Genomic DNA, 10,720 nt, shown 5'->3' with positions numbered 1-10,720 from the left:
ATTCTTTATCACGTTTATGCCTTTCTGAGGCATTATATGTTAACAATATCATTAAATCATTTTGAATTTATAGTTAGATGAGTTTTGTTAAGTGTATGCATATTTACACTATTACAATAACCTAGTTTTAGAATACTTCAATTGTCCCAAAAGCTTCCTCCTACACCTTTGCAATTAATCTCCCTGCCCCTTATGTTGGGTCCAGGCAACCACCAATTTGCTTTATATCACTATAGTTTTACATTTTATAAAAATTACTATAAATGAAGAGAACAAAATACTTCACAATCCTTCTCCTTTTAGACCCAGCAGAATCCAAGGGCCTGTTTGCACCATCTTGACTGCTGGCTTGCTTAATCCAGGTGGGCTACTCCACTCAGAAGAAAGAATCAGATCAATGTTCAGAGAAAAGGGCAGTAGAGACATGCATTTAGGCAGTTATTTTTCCCACACATATATTTTTTTAATTTAAAAAATCTAGGAAAAAAGACTCTATGGGATATAAATATGTACATCTATACAATGATTTAAGGCAGATTAATAACCAGTATCAGAGAAGGCAATGGCACCCCACTCCAGTACTCTTGCCTGGAAAATCCGATGGGCAGAGGAGCCTGGTAGGCTGTAGTCCATGTGGTCGTGAAGAGTCAGACACAGCTGAGAGACTTCACTTTCACTTTTCACTTTCATGCATTGGAGAGGGAAATAGCAACCCAGTCCAGTGTTCTTGCCTGGAGAATCCCAGGGACAGGGGAGCCTGGTGGGCTGCCGTCTATGGGGTCACACAGAGTCAGACACAACTGAAGTGATTTAGCAGCAGCAGCAGCAGCAGCAGCAGCAGCAGCAGCAGCAGAATAACCAGTATAAACAGGAAAATAAGTCCTCAGATAAAATTTTAATTTAGAATAGCTAACAGGATACCTAAAGTTATTGAGCTAAATATTTTTTGGTGTATTGACAAGTGGATCTAGAGCACCCATCCATCTAGTTAACTTCATCAAGATGAATTTGAAGCATCTCTTTTTGAGGGAGATTTTCTAATGTGACCATGATGAGTTGGTGTGCTTTCTTAATGCACATTGCCATTTAACTCATTATACACCATTACATTTTTTTTTACTATGTATGCATATGCACAGTATGAACTTTGGTGTTGAAAAGACTCTTGAGAGTCACTTGGGCTGTGAGATGATCCAACCAGTCCATCCTAAAGGAAATCAGTCCTGAATATTCATTGGAAGGACTGATGCTGAAGCTGAAACTCCAATACTTTGGCCACCTGATGCGAAGAACTGACTCATTTGAAAAGACCCTGTTGCTGGGAAACATTGAAGGCAGGAGGAGAAAGGGACAACAGAGGATGAGATGGCTGGATGGCATCACCGACTCAATGGACATGAGTTTGAGTAAACTCTGGGAGTTGGTGATGGACAGGCAGGCCTGGCATGCTACAGTCCATGGGGTCACAAAGAGTCAGACACGACTGAGTGACTGAACTGAACTGAGGCATATGTATTCATCCTCTATTTCAATACGTTTTTAACCTCAGCTGTATATTGAAATCACATGGGAGCCATTAAAAAAATAATAGCCACAAAAGAACCTAATTTTATTTATCTGAGGTGTGTGTAACTGAGGCATCAGAATTTTGAAAATTTTCTAAAGTGATTTAACTTTGCTATCAGAGCTTGAGATCTTTGGTTCAGAAAGAGCACTAGTTCTCCAACCTGAAGGGTCATGAGAATCACCTAGGGAACTTAGAAAAATTGATGTTTGGAGTCTGTCTCAGACCAATTAAACCAGAATCTCTGTGGGTAGGGGATAGGCACTGTCCTATTTTGTTGTTGTTTCTGTTTTATTTTTTAGCATCTCAGGTCATTGTAATGTTCACTTAGGATTGAGAAGCAGTGATCCATCGTTTAGTAAACTGTTAATAAAACAAATTTCTCAAGCCCACCACAGACAACTGAATCAGAAATTTCAGAGTGTTATCCAGTAATCTATGTTCTGACCATCTCCATAATTAATACAGATATAACTCTAAATTTTGAGAACCACTGATGTAGAAAGGGTTATTCAAGTTTGACAATATATTGGGAGCACCTGGGATGTTTTAAGAAATACTACTGCCTGGAGAAGGCAATGGCAACCCACTCCAGTACTCTTGCCTGGAAAATCCCATGGGCAGAGGAGCCTGGTAGGCTGCAGTCCATGGGGTCGCTGGGAGTCGGACACGACTGAGCGACTTCACTTTCACTTTTCACGTTTATGCATTGGATAAGGAAATGGCAACCCACTCCAGTGTTCTTGCTTGGAGAATCCCAGGTACTGGGGAGCCTGGTGGGCTGCCATCTCTGGGGTTGCATGGAGTCGGACACAACTGAAGCGACTTAGCAGCAGTAATGACTGGTACTTCCTCATAAGCAGTCTAATTTAATGTTCCTGGAGTGTGATCTTGACATTGGGATTTTTATAATACACTCCAGATGATTTTACTGTGTCACTAAGATTGAATACTTACCTTCTTCATGAACTTCTTCAGAATGGAGATCATGACATAACTAGCTTCGTAGGTTCTGAATTTTGCACAGAAGAAAACTTGAAAATGAGGGGGAACTTGAAAATGGGCATGGGTCGGGGAAGAGGAGACTAACCATGCTAAAAAGAGTAGGGTATTTTGATTTTTCTGTAAAGAATGCAGGCCAACTGTATAGTCTTCAGTAGTCATCCAGAGATTCTTTCTTTGTATTAACTGAGATGTTCTTCATTTTGCTTTCCAAAAATAAAATATTGGCTCGAGAAAGACCATCTTTGGAAAATAGGAGATACTATGCTACTTCTTATTAATAATTAGAATATAAAATACATTCAAATGTGCAACTATCATTCAAGTTTATAAAAGTATATCCAGCTGATCATAACTGGAAACCATTCAGCACCAAGTAAATCTGTTAAGAAAGTAAGAAATTTAAAATGCATTCACTCCAGGAAAAGATCAGTCATAATAATCTTTAATTATTTATGAAGACAGCTGCATTTCTTTTTTAAAATCTGTTTTGCAGCAAAATCCTTAAATTTAAAATCGTTTTAAACTAAATGCGATAAACAAATATTCCACTATCTTCAAAGAGACAAAAAGCTTAATAATTAACCAAGTTTAGGACTTATTAAAGATTGTCTAACTGAAATTTAATTAATGCTCAAACCAAGAGGGGGAAAAATTGTACTTTTTTTTTCAATTTAGTAATATAATGTTGAATTTTTTAGCACTTCATTTATCTAATAATTAGTATCAAAAAAGATTAACTTGCAATGTGCTGTTAAAATATTTTTTTCTAAATTGTAATATCAAGATAATAATCATGTTCAAATGAATACAGTGAAAACAATCAACTATGATGTTTTCCTATGCAGTATTTAGTTTCATAAAACAATAATCAAAATTTTATCAACAGTTTCTCAGCACCCTAATAAAATAGAGTTGTTTGCTGATTTTTTTAAAGATTTTACTCATCCTGGAGCTTGACTATGGACTCCTCAAGGGCCCAATTTTTCTCATAACCGTGATTTGCCCTTCTCTGATGCAGATGACTAATATATCCTGACCAGAGAAAATGACTGCATTTGGCTTCCAAGCATGATGGTCTTAGTAGATAAGAAGACCCATGGAGATACCAGCTCATAAAACAAATTGGATAAAATGGCTGATGGTTTGGTTAGTATAATACTGAATTCATTGTTACAATTTTAATAAAGATCTAGATCACAACCATTATCAGAATGTTAGAAATTGAATTAATTATCTTCCTTACAGTCATACAACCAGAGATCTGCTTATTTCAAGTAAGTTTTAGTATAATTGGTCAATGTGCTTGGACATGAAACTAATAACAAGTAAAACCTGAGGCAAAAATATAACTACCATTCAATTTAATAATTTTCCCAAGAGCACATAAATGCTTGGCACTGTACTGTGAAAGCAAAGGGAGGTAACTTTAAGTTTTCAGTCAAGATCACACTGTAAAGACCTTGATGCCAGGTTTTTAGCCTCTTAGTAGCATTTTCCATTGGAGAAGGCGATGGCACCCCACTCCAGTACTATTGCCTGGAGAATCTCAGGGATAGGGGAGCTTGGTGGGCTGCCGTCTATGGGGTCTCACAGAGTCGGACACAACTGAAGTGAATTAGCAGCAGCAGCAGCAGCATCTTCCATCATAGGTAAATGCCCGCCGGTGGGCCTTAAATTTTATAGTCGCCTCTCTGGGTTTGTTTCTTCTCCTGAGTATTGGCTCTAAAATTCTTCACTGCCCCATTAGCACTGCGATGACCTAAAGCAATTTTAAAAAAATGTTATCCAGACCTTTTAGTTGTTCCCGGCATTATTGCTGGTCTTAACTACCTGATCTGCTTTATTAAAAGTAGAAATAGAGGTTTTTCCTTTTGTATTTGCTTGTTGTATATTTCAATTCTAGAAGCCCTTTCTTTTTGTAAATTTGCTTGATCTATTTATGATTTCTTATTTCCTTACAGCTCCAAACTTATGTGTTATATTGTATAAACAACAGTTGTCTTATAATATCTGATCATTTCAACATAGAAGTTTATTTTGTTTATTCTTCTTCATGACAACTTACATGTTAGGTTATCCTTGATTCAGTTCAGTTCAGTTCAGTTCAGTCACTCAGTCATTTCTGACTCTTTGCAACACCATGAATTGCAGCACACCAGACCTCCCTGTCCATCACTAACTCCTGGAGTTCACTCAGACTCATGTCCATCGAGTCCGTGATGCCATCCAGCCATCTCATCCTCTGTCGTCCCCTTCTCCTCCTGCCCCCAATCCCTCCCAGCATCAGAGTCTTTTCCAATAAGTCAACTCTTTGCATGAGGTGGCCAAAGTACTGGAGTTTCAGCTTCAGCATCATTCCTTCCAAAGAACACCCAGGACCGATCTCCTTTAGAATGGACTAGTTGGATCTCCTTGCAGTCCAAGGGACTCTCAAGAGTCTTCTCCAACACCACAGTTCAAAAGCATCAATTCTTTGGCATTCAGCTTTCTTTGCAGTCCAACTCACATCCATACATGACCACTGGAAAAACCATAGCCTTGACTAGATGGATGTTTGTTGGCAAAGTAATGTCTCTGCTTTTGAATATGCTATCTAGGTTGGTCACAACTTTCCTTCCAAGGAGTAAGTGTCTTTTAATTTCATGGCTGCAATCCCCATCTGCAGTGATTTTGGAGCCCAAAAAAATAAAGTCTGACACTATTTCCACTGTTTCCCCATCTATTTCCTATGAAGTGATGGGACCAGATGCCATGATCTTCGTTTTCTGAATGTTGAGCTTTAAGCCAACTTTTTCACTCTCCTCTTTCACTTTCATCAAGAGGCTTTTTAGTTCCTCTTCACTTTCTGCCATAAGGGTGGTGTCATCTGCATTTCTGAGGTTATTGATTGTGTAATGCTTATTGGCACTGAAAAAATGTCAATATTGAGAATTTTTGTAGAACAAAATGATGTCCCATCCACAATGATGTCAGTATCCTAATATTTGGAACCTATGAATATGTTAAGATTTTGGCAATGAGCAATTAAGACTGAAAATAGAATTAAGATTGATAATCAGTGGAACTGAAAATAGAGATAGTACTATGATTTAATCAGGTGGGCCTAATGTAATCACACAGATGTCTAAAGCTGGAAGTCTGTGGCAAAAGAAAATATCAAGAAGATGCAACTGTCAGAAAGAAGTCAGAACAAAATGGTCAAAGAAATGCAATATTGCTGGCTGCAAAGGTTCATGAGTCAAGGAACATAGGTATTGTATAGCACAAGGAAAGGACAAGGAAATGGCTTTTGCATAGGACGACTAGTGTTGGACTTCTAATCCATAGACTCTATAGCTATAGTTAGGCTTCCCAGGTTGTGCTAGTGGTAAAGAACCCAACTGTCAATGCAGGAGATATAAGAGAGGCAGGCTTGATTCCTGGTTTGGGAAGATCTCCTGGAGGAAGGCATGGCAACCCACTCCAGTATTTGTCCCTGGAGAATCGCCATGGACAGAGGTGCCTGGCAGGTTGCAGTCCATGGGGCCAGAAAGAGTCAGAAACGACTGAGAGACTAAGCACAGCACATAGCTATAGTTTATTCTAGTCTCATCTAATATATAGACATTTAGATAAATTTGTTTTGTTTTAGGCCACTAAGTTTGTGGCAACTTGTTAAAGCGGCCATAGAAATGTAATACAGAAATTCGCTAAGATTTCAGGGCAAAATAGCACTTCCTCCAGAGAACCTTTGCATTTGCATCTATCAGGTGCCTGGAAGCGATAACCATCCTGGGATTCCTTAAAGCAACTGAATACTTTGACCTTCCCTGTAATCATCCTAAACCAGTTTGCAAATGTTAGCTCTATTCATCAACAGGAAAGCCTTTCCTACAGTTCCATGTTGTGGAGAAGAGGGGATATGTTAAAAGCCATTGAATCATGAACTTTAAATCTGTGAGTTGTATAGAATATGAAGTATATCTCCCAAAGCTGATATTTTAAAAATGTGACTGTGGTTTTCTGCTTTTCTACTCCTCTTATTAATAGGTTCCTGTTTTCATTCTGATATTGACTTAATTTTTTCTGTTTTTATAAAATGTTTCATGGGTTAAAAAAAATTATACATGAACATATATATAACTATATTTTTTAAAATGTCAGGAAATAAAATAGCATGTGGACTTTTTCTTGTATCTCTGTGTGTAGTCATCTTCTCAAAGCTGAAATACTTATTTTTGTTTATATACCATGGTTAGACTCCCACCCATTCATTTACTCATGCTCCATGTACTCTCCCAGATAATAAACTCTACCTTTATTTTGTTTGGTTGTATATTATGTGAGAATTTCTTCTTTAGTCCATAAAGGTTAAGGCAATAAATGCTGTATCAGTTCAGTTCAGTTCAGTCGCTAGGTCGTGTCCGACTCTTTGTGACCCCATGAATCGCAGCACGCCAGGCCTCCCTGTCCATCACAAACTGCCGGAGTTCACTCAGACTCACGGTCCATCGGGTCAGTGATGCCATCCAGCCATCTCATCCTCTGTCGTCCCCTTCTCCTCCTGCCCCCAATCCCTCCCAGCATCAGAGTCTTTTTCAAAGAGTCAACTCTTCCCATGAGGTGGCCAAAGTACTGCAGTTTCAGCTTTAGCATCATTCCTTCCAAAGAAATCCCAGGGCTGATCTCCTTCAGAATGGATTGGCTGGATCTCCTTGCAGTCCAAGGGACTCTCAAGAGTCTTCTCCAACACCACAGTTCAAAAGCATCAATACTTCAGTGCTCAGCCTTCTTCACAGTCCAACTCACATCCATACCTGACCACTGGAAAAACCATAGCCTTGACTAGACGGACCTTAGTCAGCAAAGTAATGTCTCTGCTTTTGAATATGCTATCTAGGTTGGTCATAACTTTTCTTCCAAGGAGTAAGCGTCTTTTAATTTCATGGCTGCTGTCACCATCTGCAATGATTTTGGAGCCCCCAAAATAAAGTCTGATACTGTTTCCACTGTTTCCTCATCAATTTCCCATGAAGTGATGGGACCACATGCCATGATCTTTGTTTTCTGAATGTTGAGCTTTAAGCCAACTTTTTCACTCTCCACTTTCACTTTCATCAAGAGGCTTTTAGTTCCTCTTCACTTTCTGCCATAAGGGTGGTGTCATCTGCATATCTGAGGTTATTGATATTTCTCCCAGCAATCTTGATTCCAGCGTGTGTTTCTTCCAGCCCAGCGTTCCTCATGATGTACTCTGCATAGAAGTTAAATAAGCAGGGTGACAATATACAGCCTTGATGTACTCCTTTTCCTATTTGAAACCAGTCTGTTGTGCCATGTCCAGTTCTAACTCTTGCTTCCTGACCTGCATACAGGTTTCTCAAGAGGCAGGTCAGGTGGTCTGGTATTCCCATCTCTCTTAGAATTTTCCACAGTTTATTGTGATCCACACAGTGAAAGGCTTTGGCATAGTCAATAAAGCAGAAATAGATGTTTTTCTGGAACTCTCTTGCTTTTTCCATGATCCAGCGGATGTTGGCAATTTGATCTCTGGTTCCTCTGCCTTTTCTAAAACCAGCTTGAACATCTGGAAGTTCACGGTTCATGTATTGCTGAAGCCTGGCTTGGAGAATTTTGAGCATTACTTTACTAGCATGCGAGATGAGTGCAATTGTGTGGTAATTTGAGCATTCTTTGGCATTGCCTTTCTTTGGGATTGGAATGAAAAGTGACCTTTTCCAGTCCTGTGGCCACTGCTGAGTTTTCCAAATTTGCTGGCATATTGAGTGCAGCACTTTCATGTATTAAAATGAAAAGTCTAGCCATTTCTATTCAAAAATCACTGGGATTTTGGTAAAGCACTACAGAAAATCTTTCCAGGCACAGAAAGGTGATGAATAATATTCATGCCTGGTTTTCATTAAATTCCCACTGACATCTCTTAGGAAATCAATTCTGAAGAAAGCTAAGTGATTTTTTTTTATTTTTTTTTTATTTTTTTATTTTATTATTATTTTTTTTTTTTTGAATGCTATATTGACTTTAGCTCAGTTGGGAACAATTACCTATATTTATGCTTTATATTTCATCTCATTGGAAAAAAAAGATAAATGTTACATTAGAGACTTTTCACTTTTATGTATTTGCTGCTCTGGGTTGACAAAACGTTCAGTTCTTTCCTGCAATATGGGATTCAGTATTACAACTCATCAATGAAAGGTGTATGCCCCAAATTTCCACTTGCTGCCATTGACTTCCAGCCAGAAACAAACTTCTTTGCAGCATTTATGACATCAGCGTCAGCTACCGCATCAATCTGCTGAAGGACTGTGGATGGCGGTGTGTATGAACCAGCAGCTAGAGCCTGGGACCCAACTTCATCCAGGAAACCCTCAGAAGATTCCACTGACATCAGGTACCCAGCTTTCAGCTTGTTCTTAGCAGCTTGGACATCTGGATTAGAAAGGTTTCCTTGAGCAATTGTTTTTACTTGGTTATAAGCAGCCTTGATAACATCTCCAGCAGATGCAGCTTGTGAGATAGTGTAGAACCCAAAGAGTCCAGAATCTGAGTAACTGGCATTAAAAGCAGAAACATCAAATGGCTGGTGAACTCCCTTGGCAACAGCCTGGTACAGAGAGCTGGTGGCATTGCTGCCCCTCTTAACATGTGGTCCAGCACCGAGGACATGCTGGAGAACACTGAACGCATTTGCTTCTGCACTTCCTATGGCTGCACTCTCTGCTACAAGAGCAGCATGGACGAGACTGTCTCCATTCTGTTCTCGAATTTCACCACCATGGTACTTGGCTTTTGCACCAGATAAACCAAGGCCACCCCTTATGTTAAGAAACTGTTCAGCAACTTGCTTTAGAACAGGATGACTCACACCAAGTCCAATCAAAGCCATTCTTGCACTTGTAAAATGATTCTGTACATAGTCATGTAACTCATCTGGTGTCACTTTTCCAATCCTATAATCAGGACAATATAAGGAATTAGCCAAGGCATTTCTGTAAGCGGCAGCATGCAAATTTTCAATGACATGAGCCTGTGGATTCTGAAAAGCCACAGCTTTGTCAATCCTTAGCTGAGACTGAAGGGCAGCTACCTCCCAGTGTCGAAATTCTGGTGCTGTGGTGACATTGAGCAGGAACTCCATCAGAATATCAACATCATCCCGCAGGCATTCCACAGTATAGGCCATGTTTTCCCTTGTTGAAGTCACGCTTAATTTACCACCAACTGCTTCAATTCCACGGGTTATCTTGAAAGATGAAGCTCCTTTTGTAGTCAAACTGGATGCAAGACGAAGCAAATGAGAAGTTCCTAAATTGTTGAAGTTCTCATATCTGCTGCCTGCTTTAATGAACAAACCAATTCTTGATGCAGGAGCATAGTTTTCAAGAGAAGCAATCACTAAACCATTTGGTAACCTGGTAAACTCGAGGTCCTGAGGATGTGGAGGCACTCCTGCAGGGGCTGCTGTGGCTTTGGCTTTAGGAGCAACTTTGAGGGAATAAAATCTCGAGAGAGCCCCGGCTCTGGTTAACAGCTTCATTGCTCAAGATTGTTCTGAGCCGCGGTCACTGCCGCCTTAGAGCAAAGCAAGATGGTCGTGATTTTTTTTTAATTAGGAGACTTTTTCTAAAGCAGTGTTAAGCTTAGTAAAAACTGAAGACATAGTACAGGGAGCTCCCATATAACTCCTTCCCCTGGCAGTTTCCCCTATTAGTTTGGTGGAAAAGTAATTGCGGTTTTGCATTGTTGAAATTTGCCATTTGATATTGGAATACATTCTTAAATATGGTTATGTTATACATCATAATGTACATTTATCATTTATATTTTTTGTTAATGATTTGTTACTTGTTTATTTTATATTTATGTTAGACTAGGGAAATGATGTTAAACAAAAAGCAAATGCAAGAGATTTTCTTATTGAAGTTCAAAATGGGTCGTAAAGCAGAACAGATAACTCACAACATCAACAACACATTTGGCCCAGGAACTGCTAAGGAAAATATAGTGCAGTTGTGATTCAGGAAGTTTTTCAAAGAAGACAGGAGCCTTGAAGATGAGCACAGTGGCTGGCCATCAGAAGTTGACAATGACCAATTGAAAGGATCATTGAAACCAATCCTCTTACAACTACATGAGAAACTGCTGAAG

General features: G+C 39.3%; 1 protein-coding gene across 1 annotated transcript; it reads right to left on the bottom strand.

The window, feature by feature from the left end:
* Window positions 1–8,631: 8,631 nt before the first annotated feature.
* On the bottom strand, window positions 8,632–10,165 carry LOC120881749 (cytochrome b-c1 complex subunit 2, mitochondrial-like). Its single transcript, XM_040265397.1, has one exon. It carries the CDS (start codon window positions 10,107–10,109, stop codon window positions 8,748–8,750), a length of 1,362 nt encoding a protein of 453 aa, XP_040121331.1. The 5' UTR covers window positions 10,110–10,165; the 3' UTR covers window positions 8,632–8,747.
* Between the last annotated feature and the right edge of the window lie 555 nt (window positions 10,166–10,720).

The sequence above is a fragment of the Oryx dammah genome, unplaced genomic scaffold, assembly GCF_014754425.2.
Source record: "Oryx dammah isolate SB20612 unplaced genomic scaffold, SCBI_Odam_1.1 HiC_scaffold_23, whole genome shotgun sequence".
Lineage (NCBI taxonomy): Eukaryota > Metazoa > Chordata > Mammalia > Artiodactyla > Bovidae > Oryx > Oryx dammah.
The sequence above is the reverse complement of the archived record's forward strand: the minus strand, read 5'-3'. Positions and strand labels throughout refer to the sequence as shown.

Bases quoted from the DNA above. Each gene is read 5' to 3' on its own strand.
- LOC120881749 (XM_040265397.1), bottom strand. From the start codon at position 10,109: ATGAAGCTGTTAACCAGAGCCGGGGCTCTCTCGAGATTTTATTCCCTC.